This window comes from Quercus lobata, chromosome 8 (assembly GCF_001633185.2).
Source record: "Quercus lobata isolate SW786 chromosome 8, ValleyOak3.0 Primary Assembly, whole genome shotgun sequence".
NCBI classification, from domain to species: domain Eukaryota; kingdom Viridiplantae; phylum Streptophyta; class Magnoliopsida; order Fagales; family Fagaceae; genus Quercus; species Quercus lobata.
This window is the reverse complement of record NC_044911.1, coordinates 8,914,516-8,932,948: the sequence shown is the minus strand read 5'-3', so window position 1 is coordinate 8,932,948 and position 18,433 is coordinate 8,914,516. Positions and strand designations below refer to the sequence as shown.

The 18,433-nt window shown below is 34.5% G+C and overlaps 1 protein-coding gene across 1 annotated transcript in view; it reads left to right on the top strand.

Moving 5' to 3' along the window:
- Positions 1–17,884, top strand: part of LOC115956294 — a 50,422-nt gene extending 32,538 nt beyond the window's left edge. Inside the window, exons 5-7 of the mRNA XM_031074717.1 lie at positions 16,690–16,964; positions 17,046–17,306; positions 17,765–17,884. Of these exons, the coding sequence (XP_030930577.1) occupies positions 16,690–16,964; positions 17,046–17,306; positions 17,765–17,884 (656 nt within the window). The remainder of the gene's footprint in view (positions 1–16,689; positions 16,965–17,045; positions 17,307–17,764) is intronic.
- The last annotated feature ends 549 nt before the right edge of the window (positions 17,885–18,433 follow it).

Here is an 18,433-nt window from a genome sequence, read left to right as displayed (position 1 = left end):
AGAATTTGAAGTTTTGGATATTCAGAAAATTCATGTTATTGTTACTTTTAATTAGAAACATTGTTTAATTGTCTTAATTTAGAATGTACCTTCTTAATTTACTTTGCTTTACTCTGACTCTATCAATTTACTTTTCTTTTTTGCCCATTTCTGTAAGTACTTTGAATAGGTTCATGTCTTGAAATTTATGTTCAATGGTAATTAAATAGGAAATTTTATTAATAGTTGTACTATCGCTGTTGAGATTTGCATTTGTATACATTACTTAACCTCACCTACTGTAGCCATACATAGTAGAAGCTTGACACTTGGGGTTTTTTTTGTGTGATAGTTACGGTGTGTAGTTAAATATGATTGTATAGTATTAGTTCTTACTTCATTGCTATTCATAGTGATTATAGAGTTCTGCAACTCTGGGAATGGGCTGTTCTTGGTCTCTGGAGATTACTAACTATGTATAGTAGGTCCATAAAGTTATTCAATCAGAGAAAGCCACTTTCAGAAACATAGAAGTACCATAATTGGTCAATCATTTGATTTGTGGGATTTGGCTGAACCACCAGCTATAAATTTTCCCTGATTAACTACCATCTGCAATTAGAGAAAAGATTTTACAATTGTCAATTCTCATGTGCTTTTTTCATTCTCTTGAAGAGTTAGGATTAGCTTTGTGTCCATGCAACACTACTCACTGAAGTCACTGAACATTTTATGTTTACGTTTTTACTGATGTAGCATTGTAAATTGATACCACAATAAACGATATATATATATATATAAGTGTTGTACAAATTAAACGAAATGGAGATTATAGTAAGTTTTTGTAAATTGATAACAGAAATATATATCTATAGTAAATTGGATTATTGTATGTTAATAAGTTGAATATATCATCTTTTATATTTTAAGTTTGGAAATGCGGTATAGAAAAGCCAATGACCAAGACCTGAGTAAAAGGCCAAACAACACACAAATTAATTAAGTATAAAAACTACTATAAGGAATTTTATATTCATCGTAATTTTTCATTTTTGTCATTCTATTAGGAATTTTATATTCATTGTAATTTTCCATTTTATTGGGTTGTTACTGAATCTAAAGTAATATTAATTTTTGACACATGTTTTTGTATATTATATATTTCCATCACAAAACTTCATCTAATTATGCTTCATTTTTCCCTATCTTCTAGGGAAATTTATAGTGCTGTGGAACTTTGGCCCACCAAGCTGTCTCAATATTGTAATGCAATATTATGGTACGAAGATAGAAATCATAATTCCAAAAACACAAAGAATCCTAAATTCTCAATATGTTGTCAAGAGGGCAGGGTGTTTCTTCTTATGATGAAATCATATCTAATTAAGTTTATAACAATTATGCTATAATATATGTACAACATGCTCCAAAAAGAATATTACACAAAAGATCAAAACATTATCCCTGCATCGCACGAGTAACTTACTAGTTTGATATAATTATAGAGTTCAAATCCTATTGAAATTATAACATAGCCCCAATAATGGATCTTGCCCGTTAATCAGCTTTTATAAACAAACAAAACTGACCGAATTCCTATCATAGAGATGCCAAAACCATGTCTATGCGATAAGCAGATTCCAGTGCTTACTGCATGGTATGCGGAAGGTGATTTCCCTTGATGCTCAAAGCGTTTCGCCATGATGCAATACTCAATTAGACCCCATTCTTTTCCTTCAAAGCACTTGCCATTGCCAAGTGCAGCTTTATATAACTACCAAAAATTCACAAACTCAAATATAAACACCAATAAATAAATAAAACCATATCAGATCAAAGATCTGTGCAATATCAATTTAAAGCAAACATAACTCACATACAAAAACAACGAAGTACAAATCTCAAATCATATTATTATTTTCATAAACCTTGGCCGCGTCTGTTAAGAGTTCGGTTCCAGCTAGGTAAGATGCATAGAATTGGTCAGCTCTAGAAAAAAAAAAATCAATTATTCCGTTAAATGGAGATATATTCCATTTTTTGGATAGATTTATATTAATGCAGTTATTATATAGTTTGTTAGTTAAAAATTCCTTGATTAGGTGATTATTTAGGTCTCCTTTAAGTATAGTGGGTGTATGGTACCAAACAATTAAATTAAATTTTTTTTAAAAGAAATTTAATAAATTTTCTGTAATTTGGTGCTGTAAAATTGAAAGAATTAAATCAAATTAAAAAATATAAATAAAAAATGCTGATGTGAAAAATTGTAGAGAGGTCAACCAAAAGTCAAAAGTTTCGGTTATATATATATATATAGATGAGTTTGAGTGATTGTCTCCTTAGCAATATCAAAATTCAAATTTTGAGTGATTGTCTCCTTAACAACATCGTCAATTGTAGGCGGGTTGGTACCTCCCTTGACACTAAGTGCTTAGGGTTTGGAAAGGATTTGGATTCGAGTTGCTGGGATGCTATATCTAACCAACTTTAAAAGAAAGCATCATCAATTTGAAAATCTTGCCTCATAGGACAAAGATTATTTGTCCAAATTTCTTACTTCGGCTTTCCTTTGGGCCAAAATTCGCTCATTAAAAAAGTATTAATTTATCATAACAAGTTAAAAAGTTGAGGGCGGGAGCACTATAGTAGATATGTCAACCCTTGATTCTAAAATTAACAATATACAAATTATGATTTTTTTACGAACATTTAAAATAAAATTCAAAATTTAAATTATGAATGTCTACATTAAAAACATCAAAAGCTGTGAATTGACTTTCTAGTCATTTGGCCAAGAAATTTTTATGCTTGACATTACTCATACGCTTTGTATATATATATATATATATATATATATATATTACAACTCACTACCAAGCTTATGAATATGTTTAGTTATTCTAGTATAATACATTTTACTTTCAGTAATAAAGGTTTTCATTTATGTTTTAATCCTCATTCAGTGTACCGAATGTACCCTCAATCAATTCTCTTCATCTTTTAAGGTAAGTAAATTTACAAAGTCTCACATCTCACTTAATGATTCCCTTCCCTCATTTGGACTCACTTTGTCTATTCTTTCTTTTTTTTGTTTTCTTTTGTAGGGTTAAAATCCAATTACAAAAGTCGCTCACCTCATCACTCATCTCTTTATGACTCTTTATTATCGGTTATTAAAATTTCTAAGGCTCATATCAAATGCTCATATAGTTAATTATGGATACTATACAAAGCCCATGTTCCCTTTGTAGCTTAACCACAAGGTTTTAATCATCATTGTACCACTCACTGTCATTGGGCACATTAGGCCTTATGGTCTCCTTTGGCCTGTTTGGAAGTTTAGAGAGGGAGGAGAGTAAAGGGGAGTAGAAGGGAGGAGAGTGGAGAGGAATGATTCCCCTCCACCTTGTTTGGATGTTTTTAAAATTAGTAAGGGAGAAGGGAGTAATTAGTCCTTCCCCTTGTTTGGATGTTTTAAAAATTAGGATGGAGAGGAGAGAAAATGATTAAAATAGACAAATTTATCTCTATTTGAAAATAAACTTACAACATTAGTCTATTATTAATTTAGAAAGGGTAAATTGAGAAATTTATCTAATCAACAATTTATCTACTCTACTCTCCCTCCAAATCTCTCCAATTTGAGGGAATTAAAAATGAGGGGTTAGAGGAGGTTGAAACCCCTCCAAACTCTTCCTCCTCCTTCCTTAAAAAACTTCCAAACAAGGTAATTGAATTACTCTCCCTCCCTTTACTCTACTCTCCCTCATTTTTGAACCTTCCAAACAGGCCATTTATGTCAATTTATTTTATGTTTTCTTTTATATTTGTTTATTTACCAAAAAAGAAAGAATAAACAATGAACAAACACATGCATTTGGATCAACCTATAGGCTAGTTCTCTGATACACTGAGTGTGGATGTGTCCTCCACAGGCAAAGGGCCATTGTTTCATCATAAAAATGGAGCAAATTGATCCATTAACATATCCAAACTCATCATAGGTATAAGGACACACCTTATAGTGATAGTGCCAACTAGGGATGGCCATGGGTAGGGTATGGATCGGGTATATCCATACCTTACCCGAAATGTTTGCCCATGGATACCCAAATACCAATATCCATTATTATCCATACCTAATTCTTACCCGAATTTATTATCCATGGATATCCATACCCTACCCGAAACCCCTTTAATTGTTTCTTTTTAAAATCTAAAAACATTTTAACTTAAAAACTCTACATTTTTCAAAAAAAAAAAAAAAAACTTAAAAACTAACCAGAAGCGACTCCGGCAACAGTGACTCCGACATGTGTGCGTCTTGGTAAAGCTTGACCGACCTGCCTTTTCGAACAGAGAAGGAGGAGTTTCGGACTCCGAAATGGTTAGGATCGGTCGTGATGCCACACCAGTATATCTAATTTTCCTCGCATTTCATGAACCTCATTTCGAGTAGGAGCGATGTGTCCAGTTTTAGAGGCTTGCCGAGTGAGTTGAGCATCAGTAGCCATTTACTAATGGTTTCGTCGAAGAGGATCCGTTAAGCAGAGACAGTGGCGACACCGATTAAATCATCGCTGAACGCGTCGTTGTCTTTGATGTAGAATTCGACTTCAAAGGCTGGGTGTGCAAGGGGGTTTAAAGATAGAGAAGACCACCATAGTGGTGGTGCTGGTGATCGGAGTGATGAGTTCAAGGTACTGGGCCATGGAGGCTCGGGTGAGAGAAACAGAGAGTGATGGTGAGGATGGAGGCTCAGGTGAGAGAGAGAGAGTCTGTGACTGTGTTAGTCAAAGTGAGAGACTTTTTTTTTTTTTTTTTTACACGGGTCGGGTATGGATGATATCCATACCTTACCCGAACTGTTCGTGTAATATCCATACCCTACCCATTTAGATACTACCCATGAAGAACCGGATATTACCCAAAACATTTGAATGGGGTAGGGTAGGATATCCATTACCCAATCGATATGGTCATCCCTACTGCCAACCACAACATCTTGCAAGACGAGTGGAAACGAGGGGACATCATTGGCCCCTTTGAATGGTAATATGGGTAATGGCATGCTTGTCCATTTGGGCTTCATCTTAAATACCCCGATAGTAATAGTCCAACTATATCCGAAGTCTAGTTTTCTATTCCTAGGGGATGCCTCCACTGATGGAACTCAATGAAGCATGGTCGGGTTACTCGATGTGGGTCCATCTATAATCTATACATGGGCTCTGGAGTACACTACAAGTACAAGCCTCCTGGACCAAGGCTGGATTTTATAATAAGTTTATCGTTTGATCTTTTGGTGTTGTGTGGACTATATTTTTATGATTGTAATGGTAATTATTTTTTCCATTTGACTAATCACTTATATGAAATAACATTTTATTTTCAAACATTTCATATCATTAAATCACTTGTATTTGATTTGTAAGTTTGTGGATTAATAACATTTTGTTTCAAGATTATACTTATTGTTACTTTTTTTTATTCACACTTTGTTAAAGTTATTTCTAAATATAATCAAATTTGTGGTATGACGGTGAATCAATTTTTTTTTTTTTTTTTGAGAAATAAGCAAATACACACAGGAGAAATGAAATAAGGTTCTAATACAAAGGTGCAATCTCCCATAAAAAAAGGGTACTATCAAAATTATGTATTTATTTTTCTTCTTTAAATAAAAGTTTTTTTTTTTTTTTTTGGAAAAAAATAATGAGAAAACATATAGTAACTTTGTCTAAAATTAAATTCAATCTTGTAACTTTTGCTATGTTTAATTCAGTCTTTTAATTTTTATCTTTTTCGATTTAGTTATTTTGTTCACCCCATTAATTAAATGCTCCGAAAAGTATATATAAAAAAAATGCCGATTTGATATTTTTGAATTAAATTAAAAAATAAAAAGGAAATTGATTTTCGCCAAATAGAAAGAATGATAATTAAAATATATAATCATTAATTATTAAAATTATTTATTAGGTAATATTTGGTTTTTCCTCCCTAAAATGAAATCTTGGCTTCAAGCATACAAGCATAAGTCTCCTATGGACTCTAGGATTCAATTCAAGCTTTTTTTGCAGGGCTAGAATTTTTTTCTCTCATCTTTGAGTTATGTCTCTCGAAGTTTAAAGACATAGAGGTCAAGATAACTGGAGAATGTTGAGTCTCAATTCAAGAGGGCGATTCTTATGAACTTATTGGTTTTGCTATAAATGACTTAGTCCAATCTTGTTGTTGGCATTGAAACCTTGTGGAATATCGTTAGTAGAGACACAGAGGTCAAGATAATAGGTGGATATTGAATCTCACATCAAGAGGGCGATTGTTATGAACTTATTGGTTTTGCTATACATGACTTAGTCCAATCTTGTTGTTGACATTGAAACCTTGTGGAATATCATTAGTAGAGACATAGAGGTCAAGATAGCAGGTGAGTATTGAGTCTCACATCAAGAGGGCGATTGTTATGAACTTATTGGTTTTGCTATACATGACTCAGTCTAATCTTATTGCTAGCATTGAAACCTTGTGGAATATTGTTAGTAGTAGTAAGCACTAAGCACACTTCCAGTGGTTTTGCGTAGCTAGAATGATGTCTCTCATCTTCTTGAAGTTACACCTTCTATATGTGTTAATTAAAATGACTTACAGGTTTCCATCAAAAAAAAAAAAAAAAAAATGATGACTTAAAGCTAAAGGTAAAGATGCCTTGTGGAATATTGTTAGTAGTAAGCACTAAGCTTTAAAATATATTTAAGGGTAAACTACGTATTTGGTCCCTATCCTTTATATCATATTTCAATTTAATCTCTAATCTTTCAATTGTGTCAATTTGGTTCCTAACCTTTTAGTGTCGTGCCAATTTAGTTCATGATGTTATCTTTTGGATGGGAATTGATGGCATTGCAAATGGCCAAAACAAAAAATTAGTTTATTGTCATATCATCGGAAACTAATTTTTTATTTTGGCTGTTAGCCACGTTCACGATTTCCATCCAAAAAATAACGACAAGGAATAAATTGACATAGCACCGAAAGGTTAGGAACCAAATTGATACAATTAAAAGATTAGGTATCAAATTGAAATATGGTGTAAAGGATAGGAATCAAATATGTAATTTACCCAATATGTAAAACCTCTCTAATTGTAGACAAAACTAGGCTTCATTCATTTTGAGTTCATAGAGCTCCCACTTCCCTTTGCCTTCCTCCTCCTCCCCTCAAGATAAAAAACTTGGCCTCCCCTCCAGCATGTCAGTCATAAAATTCCTCCACCCTAGATGTCAACTTTACTGTCAAAAAAATTTACTCCTTTTGCCTTTTCTACTCATATATAGATATATATATATATATATATATATTTTTTTTTTTTTGAGACCATATCCTATATTCTTTTACCAACTCTTACAGTTTTACCCCACTATACAACATTTTAGCCATAACTTTTTTGTTTTAATCATTCATTTTTTTTTTTTTTTTTTTTTTGAAATTATAAAACTAAGGTGTAGTACATTAAATTTCCTAATTTTCTCTTCGAGAATAAATTTGTATTGAATTTAATTTTCTTTAAAAATAATAACATTGTTTGTTTTATTACTTGTGTTAAACATGTGTTTGAATTTAATTAAATAACCTAATGTATTACACTTAAAGTACTGTACTTAAGTTTTGCACTTTCCCAAAACTATTACAATATCTGCTTTATAGTGATATTGTTTATTTAATTTCTACGAATATTATTTATTGTAAATGTAGTCTAGCATTTTTTTTTTCTCAGATGTGGTTTTGTTATATAATTATATTATTTGATTTCTATGAATGTTATGGACTTATGATTTTTCAAAAGAATAGGAGAAACTCAAGGAAAAAAAGCACATAAGATGCATAATTGGTCAATTAACTTCTTAGTATTTTGAGTGATAAAAAGAATTACTTTGATAAAAAAAAAAAAAAAAAAAAAAAAAATTCTAGCAACAATCTTGTGCTATATATATAGTTAAGACTTACTTTGAATTTAATATTAATTTTTTTAAACTAATGCACAAGACATGTACATACTTTGAGTGTTTTTCTGAATTGCAAAATCAAATATGATAGTATTACCTCAGCCTCCAAGAAAAAATTCCTAGCCATGCTCTTGAGCATAAGTCTCCCATGGACTATAGGATTTAGTTCATGCTTTATTGTATGGCTAGAATTTTTTTCTCTCTCATCTTCGAGTTACATCTTTCAGAGTTTAAAGACTTAGAGGGTCAAGGTAATAGGTGGATGTTGAGTCTCACATCAAGAGTGCAATTGTTATAAACTTATTGGTTTTTTCTATACACACACACACTATATATGTATCCCACTTTAATTAATTAATATAATGATAACAATAATTTTTCATCGGTGCATTTAAAGTCTTTGTTTTGTTACTCTATCAACTTCAGTATTACTCATTTTTGATTCTCAAAGATGCCTATAGAAAAGAAAAGAATAGGGCTGATTTAGACTCTAAAGTTCAATTCCTGTGGTTTTGCATGGCTAGTACGATATTTTTCATATTCTTGAGTTACGTCTCTCAAACTTTAAAGACATAGAGGTCAAGATAGTTGGTGAATGTTGAGTCTCACATCAAGAGGGCAATTGTTATGAACTTATTGGTTTTGCTATACATGACTTAGTCCAATCTTGTTGTTGGCATTGAAACCTTGTGAAATATCATTAGCAGAGACATAGAGGTCAAGATAGCAGGTGAGTATTGAGTCTCACACCAAGAGGGCGATTGTTATGAACTTTTTGGTTTTACTATACATGACTCAGTCTAATCTTATCGCTGGCATTGAAACCTTGTGGAATATTGTTAGTAGTAGTAAGCACTAAGCACACTTCCTGTGGTTTTGCGTAGCTAGAATGATGTCTCTCATCCTCTTGAAGTTACACCTTCTATATGTGTTAATTAAAATGACTTAAAGGTTTCCATCAAAAAAAAAAAAAGATGACTTAAAGCTAAAGGTAAAGATGCCTTGTGGAATATTGTTAGTAGTAAGCACTAAGCTTTAAAATATATTTAAGGGTAAACTACGTATTTGGTCCCTATCCTTTATACCATATTTCAATTTGATCTCTAATCTTTCAATTGCGTTAATTTGGTTGTTAACCATTCAGTGTCATGCCAATTTAGTCCATGATGTTATCTTTTGGAAGGGAATTGATGACATTGCAAATGGCCAAAACAAAAAATTAGTTTATTGCCATATCATCGAAAACTAAAATTTTATTTTGGCTGTTAGCCACGTTGACGATTTCCATCCAAAAAATAACGACAAGGAATAAATTGACATAGCACTGAAAGGTTAGGAACCAAATTGATACAATTAAAAGATTAGGTATCAAATTGAAATATGGTTTAAAGGATAGAGATCAAATACGTAATTTACCCAATATGTAAAACCTCTCTAATGGTAGACAAAACTAGGCCTCATTCATTTTGAGTTCACAGAGCCCCCACTTCCCTTCGCCTTCCTCCTCCTCCCCTCAAGATAAAAAACTTGGCCTCTCCTCCAGCATGTCAGTCATAAAATTCCCCCACGCCAGATTTCAACTTTATTGCCATAAAAATTTACTCCTTTTGCCTTTTCTACTCATATATATATATATATATATATATATTTTTTTTTTTTTTTTTTTTTTGAGACCATATCCTATATTCTTTACCAACTCTTACAGTTTTACCCCACTGTACCACATTTTAGCCATAACTTTTTCGTTTTAATCATTCAATTTTTTTTTTTTTTTGAAATGATAAAACTAAGGTGTAGTACATTAAATTTCCTAATTTTTTCTTTGAGAATAAATTTGTATTGAATTTAATTTTCTTTAAAAATAATAACCTAGTTTGTTTTATTACTTGTGTTAAACATGTGTTTGAATTTAATTGAATAACCTAATGTATTACACTTAAAGTACTGTACTTAAATTTTGCACCTTCTCAAAACTATTACAATATCTGCTTTATAGTGATATTGTTTATTTAATTTCTATGAATATTATTTATTGTAAATGTAGTCTAGCATTTTTTTCTCAGATGTGGTTTTGTTATATACTTATATTATTTGATTTCTATGAATGTTATGGGCTTATGATTTTCCAAAAGAATAGGAGAAACTCAAGGAAAAAAAACACATAAGATGCATAATTGGTCAATTAACTTCTTAGTATTTTGAGTGCTAAAAAGAATTACTTTGATTAAAAAAAAAAAAAAAATCTAACAACAATCTTGTGCTATATATATTGTTAAGACTTACTTTGAATTTAATATTAATTTTTTTAAACTAATGCACAAGACATGTATGTAGGTATGCCATACTTTGAGTGTTTTTCTAAATTGCAAAATCAAATATGATAGTTTTACCTTGGCCTCCAAGAAAAAATTCCTAGTCACGCTCTTGAGCATAAGTCTCCCATGGACTATAGGATTCAGTTCATGCTTTATTGTATGGCTAGAATTTTTCTCTCTCTCATCTTCGAGTTACATCTTTCAGAGTTTAAAGACTTAGAGGGTCAAGGTAATAGGTGGATGTTGAGTCTCACATCAAGAGTGCAATTGTTATAAACTTATTGGTTTTTTCTATACACACACACACACTATATATGTATCCCACTTTAATTAATTAATATAATGATAATGATAATTTTTCATCGGTGCATTTAAAGCCTTTGTTTTGTTACTCTGTCAACTTCAGTATTACTCATTTTGGATTCTCGAAGATGCCTATAGAAAAGAAAAGAATAGGGCTGATTTAGACTCTAAAGTTCAATTCCTGTGGTTTTGCGTGGCTAGTACGATATCTTTCATATTCTTGAGTTACGTCTCTCAAACTTTAAAGACATAGAGGTCAAGATAGTTGGTGAATGTTGAGTCTCACATCAAGAGGGCAATTGTTATGAACTTATTGGTTTTGCTATACATGACTTAGTCCAATCTTGTTGTTGGCATTGAAACCTTGTGAAATATCATTAGTAGAGACATAGAGGTCAAGATAGCAGGTGAGTATTGAGTCTCACACCAAGAGGGCGATTGTTATGAACTTTTTGGTTTTGCTATACATGACTCAGTCTAATCTTATCGCTGGCACACTTCCTGTGGTTTTGCGTAGCTAGAATGATGTCTCTCATCTTCTTGAAGTTACACCTTCTATATGTGTTAATTAAAATGACTTAAAGGTTTCCATCAAAAAAAAAAAAAGATGACTTAAAGCTAAAGGTAAAGATGCCTTGTGGAATATTGTTAGTAGTAAGCACTAAGCTTTAAAATATATTTAAGGGTAAACTACGTATTTGGTCCCTATCCTTTATACCATATTTCAATTTGATCTCTAATCTTTCAATTGCGTCAATTTGGCTTCTAACCTTTCAGTGTCGTGCCAATTTAGTCCATGATGTTATCTTTTGGATGGGAATTGATGACATTGCAAATGGCCAAAACAAAAAATTAGTTTATTGTCATATCATCGGAAACTAATTTTTTATTTTGGCTGTTAGCCACGTTGACGATTTCCATCCAAAAAATAACGACAAGGAATAAATTGACATAGCACTGAAAGGTTAGGAACCGAATTAATACAATTAAAAGATTAGGTATCAAATTGAAATATGGTGTAAAGGATAGGGATCAAATACGTAATTTACCCAATATGTAAAACCTCTCTAATGGTAGACAAAACTAGGCCTCATTCATTTTGAGTTCATAGAGCTCCCACTTCCCTTCGCCTTCCTCCTCCTCCCCTCAAGATAAAAAACTTGGCCTCTCCTCCAGCATGTCAGTCATTAAATTCCCCTATCCCAGATTTCAACTTTACTGTCATAAAAATTTACTCCTTTTGCCTTTTCTACTCATATATATATATATATATATATATATATATTTTTTTTTTTTTTGAGACCATATCCTATATTCTTTACCAACTCTTACAGTTTTACCCCACTGTACCACATTTTAGCCATAGCTTTTTTGTTTTAATCATTCTTTTTTTTTTTTTTTTTTTGAAATGATAAAACTAAGGTGTAGTACATTAAATTTCCTAATTTTTTCTTTGAGAATAAATTTGTATTGAATTTAATTTTCTTTAAAAATAATAACGTAGTTTGTTTTATTACTTGTGTTAAACATGTGTTTGAATTTAATTGAATAACCTAATGTATTACACTTAAAGTACTGTACTTAAATTTTGCACTTTCCCAAAACTATTACAATATCTACTTTATAGTAATATTGTTTATTTAATTTCTATGAATATTATTTATTGTAAATGTAGTCTAGCATTTTTTTCTCAGATGTGGTTTTGTTATATACTTATATTATTTGATTTCTATGAATGTTATGGACTTATGATTTTTCAAAAGAATAGGAGATACTCATGGAAAAAAAACACATAAGATGCACAATTGGTCAATTAACTCGTTAGTATTTTGAGTGCTAAAAAGAATTACTTTGATAAAAAAAAAAAAAAAAAAAAAATTCTAACAACAATCTTGTGCTATATATATAGTTAAGACTTACTTTGAATTTAATATTAATTTTTTTAAACTAATGCACAAGACATGTACATACTTTGAGTGTTTTTCTGAATTGCAAAATCAAATATGATAGTTTTACCTTGGCCTTCAAGAAAATATTCCTAGCCATGCTCTTGAGTATAAGTCTCCCATGGACTATAGGATTCAGTTCATGCTTTATTGTATGGCTAGAATTTTTTTCTCTCTCATCTTCGAGTTACATCTTTCAGAGTTTGAAGACTTAGAGGGTTAAGGTAATAGGTGGATGTTGAGTCTCACATCAAGAGTGTGATTGTTATAAACTTATTGGTTTTTTCTATACACAGACACACACTATATATCCCACTTTAATTAATTAATATAATGATAATGATAATTTTTCATCGGTGCATTTAAAGTCTTTGTTTTGTTACTCTATCAACTTCAGTATTACTCATTTTGGATTCTCGAAGATGCCTATAGAAAAGAAAAGAATAGGGCTGATTTAGACTCTAAAGTTCAATTCCTATGGTTTTGCGTGGCTAGTACGATATCTTTCATATTCTTGAGTTACGTCTCTCAAAGTTTAAAGACATAGAGGTCAAGATAATTGGTGAATGCTGAGTCTCACATCAAGAGGGCAATTGTTATGAACTTATTGGTTTTGCTATACATGACTTAGTCCAATCTTGTTGTTGGCATTGAAACCTTGTGTAATATCGTTAGTAGAGACATAGAGTTCAAGATAACATGTGGATATATATTGAGTCTCACATCAAGAGGGTGATTGTTATGAACTTATTGGTTTTGCTATACATGACTCAGTCCAATCTTATTGCTAGCATTAAAACCTTGTGGAATATTGTTAGTAGCAATAAGCACTAAGCACACTTCCTGTGGTTTTGTGTAGCTAAAATGATGTCTCTCATCTTCTTGAAGTTACACCTTCTATATGTGTTAATTAGATGAGTTAAAGGTTTCCATAAATTTTTTTTTTTTTTTAAATGACTTAAAGCTAAAGGTAAAGATGCCTTGTGGAATATTGTTAGTAGTAAGCACTAGGCACATTTCCACCCAGAAGTGGGTTTATCAATTAACTTTCATATATTATCTTTTTGGAAATTCAAATACTAGTCAAGATGATGAACCTTATGGGATGATGAATTCTTTAAGCACACTTCTTTCATATATTATCTTTTTGGAAATTCAAATACTAGTCAAGATGATGAACCTTGTGGGATGATGAATTCTTTAAGCACACTTCTATAGTTGACAAGATGATGAATCTTATGGGAATGAAATTTGGGCTATTGCGCAGTGCAGAGGGATAAGGTTTAAAACTTTAAAAAGTTTACTTTTGATTTCAATACTTCATTTCTTTTTTTGCTAAACTTCAATACTTCATTTCTTAATCTTTCACTTTTTCACACTTTTAATTTCTCTCTCACACATTATGAAGTAATTTCATGTATAATAAGCCTAACTATTGAACTGGATTCAAATTCGATCTTATTGTATATCCCAAGGCTGCCCAAGGGTAGGCCCTAGGCCACTTAGGTTAGGACTCAGGACAAAGGCACCCACTCTCACCCCTTCATAAAAAAAACGCCACACCCTAATTATAAAAGGACTCAAATTTTTATGATAATAATTGTTATTTTAAGGGTTTTGTTAATAGGTGTCTTTAGGGCATTTGTTAATAAATTATTTAAGGAAAATTTTAATACTACTTTTATAGAAAATATAAAAAGATGTCAAAATAATCAATAGTTTTTTTTTTTCCCCACATAAAAAGTTTTTAAAAATATTTCATAAATCAATGTCCTTATTACATCCGTTAACTTTTTCCTTTTTCTAAAAAGTAAATGGTTCATTATGGATACTACACAAAACGGGATTGAGATTAGGTGCAATACATAGGGTATTGTACCTAATGCAATTAGTATGAATGGCTGTGATTTAAAGTTACTTTTTGCAACTTTAAATCTCAACCATTAAATATAAAAAATGAATAAAAGTAAAAAAAGTAAAAGTAAAAACATAAGAAAAGTAAAAAAATCTTGTGAGGGTGACCTTCAAGTTTTTTAATTTTAATTAACCCTTCTATATTAAAAAAAAAAAAAAAAAAAGTAGAAAAAGTAACTCTAAGAATATCAAAAAAGCAACACAAATTGTCGTGACTTATGACCTTCAAGTTTATTAATTAAATTTGTCAAAAAAAAAAAAAAGGAATGTTTATCTCACATTGGTTGTATGTGTTTAGTGTCTGTGGGGTCACAATTCGAGGTCCAGACCCAACAGGTATGGGGTTCTGGCCCAAGGAGCCCAAAACAATGAATGTATAGATAGTGGGTTACAGAACTAGGCCCGAACGAAGTGCATACTAGTTAACATTGGGCCATACAACAATTGAAAATGAGAAAAATCTCTTTCATGTCCATTAGATATACGATCCGAGGTATCTCTATCCCTACTCAAAGGCTATGGTTCTCACCCTGTTCTTCTGTTCTAAGTCTCTCTTTTTTCTGTCCCCTTCTTCATGGGGACTCCCCTCTCTTATATAGCCCCTTTGAAGTTATCAGGACCTTACACTTGTTGATCATCTGGACCTTCACTTGAGTGCCCGTCCCATGGACATCTCCCCCATCTTTCTATGAGTTGTAATAGCCAAGATAACACTATTCGCAAGTCCTCTCCACATTAATGCAGCCAGAAAAGTAGCTGTCATGCATTTAATGTGGCAGCTGTGGCCTTTCCCTTGGCATCCTTCACTTTCTTCCCTTTTACGGGCTAGTGGGACTCATCCCTGCTACTAATACTCATTGGAGTGAATCCTTATAGCTGGCAGAGTGCATGTTTGAGCCACATTTGGTACGTTTGAGGAGACATTCCTCCTCGAACCACCTTTTAAACAATTTTGGGCCCATAAGAATTAGGCCGAGAGCCCTTTTAGTACCCACACCTTCTCCTCGGACGTGGTTGAATTTTATATGGGATTCAAGGCCCATTGTATGATCTTGGGACTTTACCTTCTTTCCCTCTTATCCGAGGAGAAAAGGCGGGATTTTGACACTTATGGGCTTACTTGTTGTAAATCCTTGTTTTACGCGTGTAGAGGTACAGCCTTACATGCCTTATTACTGTTATCTGTGTTTCGTAACCCACAAGGCACTAATTATTGCGCTAGGCAGCTTTATGTTCCTCGAATCCAACGATGGGGCGCCTGATCAACGGTTGATATTTCCCCAATTCTTTGGGCGGGAGTAAGCCTGTTCTGTTTCTCCCCACTATATAAGATTTCCAAGGGGAATTATTTCCATTTTTTGAAAAAACACTCAAGCGCCCCAGAGCACTCCAGTACTTCCTTTTGCAAAGCATTCAAAACTCCACAGACACTCCCTTGAAGATTCCCGACGAGTTCTTCACAAGCTCGAAAGGTTTAGGATTTTCGCTCTCGTAAGTGCTCATTTCCCGTATTACTTAGCCTTTTCCCTCCGTTGCCTTTCTCGACTTCCTTCCTTAAGTAAACCTTCTTCGTGTTACCTAAGGTTAGTGGGATGGGTAAGTTTGAGAAATTGGTAGACTCTCCAGCCAGTATGGAAGGTTTCAAGGCCAAATACCATATCCCGTCGGGAGTAGGTCTAGAATATTTCTCCTCGAACTAAATCTTAACCAAGAGAAAGATGGGGTAGGTCGTCATTCCAATGATAGCTTTCATAGAAGGAGGAATGACGATCCTAATGGGGAGAATAACTAGGGATTATTTGCGTGGTCATAGGCTGACCCCCCACCAATGCGCCGCGAACATGTTTCGAATCCTGGGGTGCATAGACACTCTGAACGAACAGATGAACCTCGGCCTCTCATGGCACGATGTTGTTCACCTATATGAATGTCATTGCCTCAACGAGTCATATTACCTAAAATCCAGGTCCGACGAGGTGAGGCTGATATCCTGCTTTCCCAAGTCCAACAAAGGCTTGAAGGACAACCTTTTGATCGTTTCCGGAGCATGGCACGACGGTCTTCACTACCCAGTTAGGGCGGGAACACCAAGTGGGGCACTGCAGTGTCAGATCCCTTGGAAAGGATCTTAGTTTCGAGTTTTTCTCTCCCTTATATCGATTTTAGTTTTGATTATTTGCCTCTTTGGACTAATATAATCCTTCCGTTGGGTTTTTGTAGACAAAGAACAAACAACTCCGTGGATAAGTTTGGTCAACGTCCAAGCCCTCAACTTCCTCCTAAGGTCCGAAATCTTTATGTGTGAGGACGGGCAACTGCGTGCCGTTCCTCTTATCTTGGACTACGAGCCCCTTTCATGTGCTTTCGTGGACACCGGTCAAGCCATCAGGGCTGGAAGTCCCCAATTAGCTCGCATCGATGTTTCTAAACCAGGCTTTCTTGCTCGGAGAGACCTACCTCCCATCCAATTGCCTGTTCAGCGCTTTCTTCCAGAGGTAGTTGTCCCAGGAGAAGGAACTGATTCCTTGCACTCATCTCTTAAGGCTTAAATTGACAAATTCTGCTTCGCCGAGGAGGGAAAGGTATCAACTAGGCCTGTAGAGCTTTTAGACTCCGGCTTGGACATAGACCGTTCCTCGGCGGCTCCCACTCTTGGCTTGGTAATTGCTCAGGTTGATACTAGCCAAGAGATTGAAGAAGTGGACATGGATTTGAAGCCAAGGTTTGGTTTCAAGGGCCTCTTGTCCAATAGAAACAAGGGGCAGTCTTTCAGGGATGCCCCCAAGGAGCAGGCTATAGCCAAGCTTCCTCCTCTTCTTCCCCCTTCAACTAACCCAGTGCTATAATTTCTTCCTAATTTGAGGCAGAAGAGACCAGTGGAAGAGTTGGAAGAGGGCGAGGTCAGCCTTGAAAAGGCTAAGCAACAGAAGAAGGGTAAAGAGCCCACGAAAAAAAGGACAAGGTTTGTTGATAGCCGAGACGAGGCAGCTAAAAGAAGGGAGCAGCGGACTTGGTCCCCACGCCTAGAGCTGGACAGCGCCCCTATCTTGTGGGACGAGACTTTGTGGGAGTCCCAAGGAGGATAGGCGTCTTACCTTGCTGAGGCCTTGCAGCAGCCCCTTCTCCTGCCTCGTGACATGGAGAGGCTCTAGGCTACTTGACAACCGGATCTCTTCATGTCGCTGAAGAGAGATATGGCCATGGTAAACGAAGACTTTTCCTTGTTCAATTTCTTTATTCCGCACCTGTCTATTTGTTATTTTCTTTTAATCAATCTTTCATTACTCCCACGCAGGTTACTCAACAAATCTTTGTAGCTGAGGAGTGGGCCAAGAAATCTCATGAAGATCTGAACACTGAGGTTCAGTCCCGCCTTGCCGCGGAGAAGGCTACCGGAGTCCTCAGGCTGGAATAGGATTGCCTGAATAAGGAAATAAAGGAGGCGTTGAAAGCCTGTGACAGTGCTAAGGTCGGACTTAAGACTACCACTAAACAGGTTGAGGATATGCGCCAACAGCTTCATTAGTCCGAAATAAACCTCGCGACCGAGAAGCAGATGGTCTTAGACCTCAAGGCAAAGCTATCAAAGACAAAAGAGGTAGCTCGCTTAGCCAGGGAGGCGGCTGAGGCTGCGGTGGCAGCCTCCTACGAATGCGAAGTGGTGGATACCGAGGCTAGACTAACCGAGGAGGTGGCTACGATTTGTAGGGACTACATTACTATGTCCTGGGGGGTGGCCTTGGACCGGGTGGAAGTTCCCGCGGACTCCGACCTTAGGAAGATTGAGAATATCTTATTTCCTGAAGATATTCGCGAGATTCCGGGCTTGGTTCCTCCTGAGGAGCCTCTCTCTGCTAGGGTCACTACTTCGGATTCCCTCATACCTGAAGCCGAGGAGGTGCAGCCACTTGCAAAGGACAAGTCACTTGAGGACACCCTCACTATAAGGGACGTTGTCGTGCAA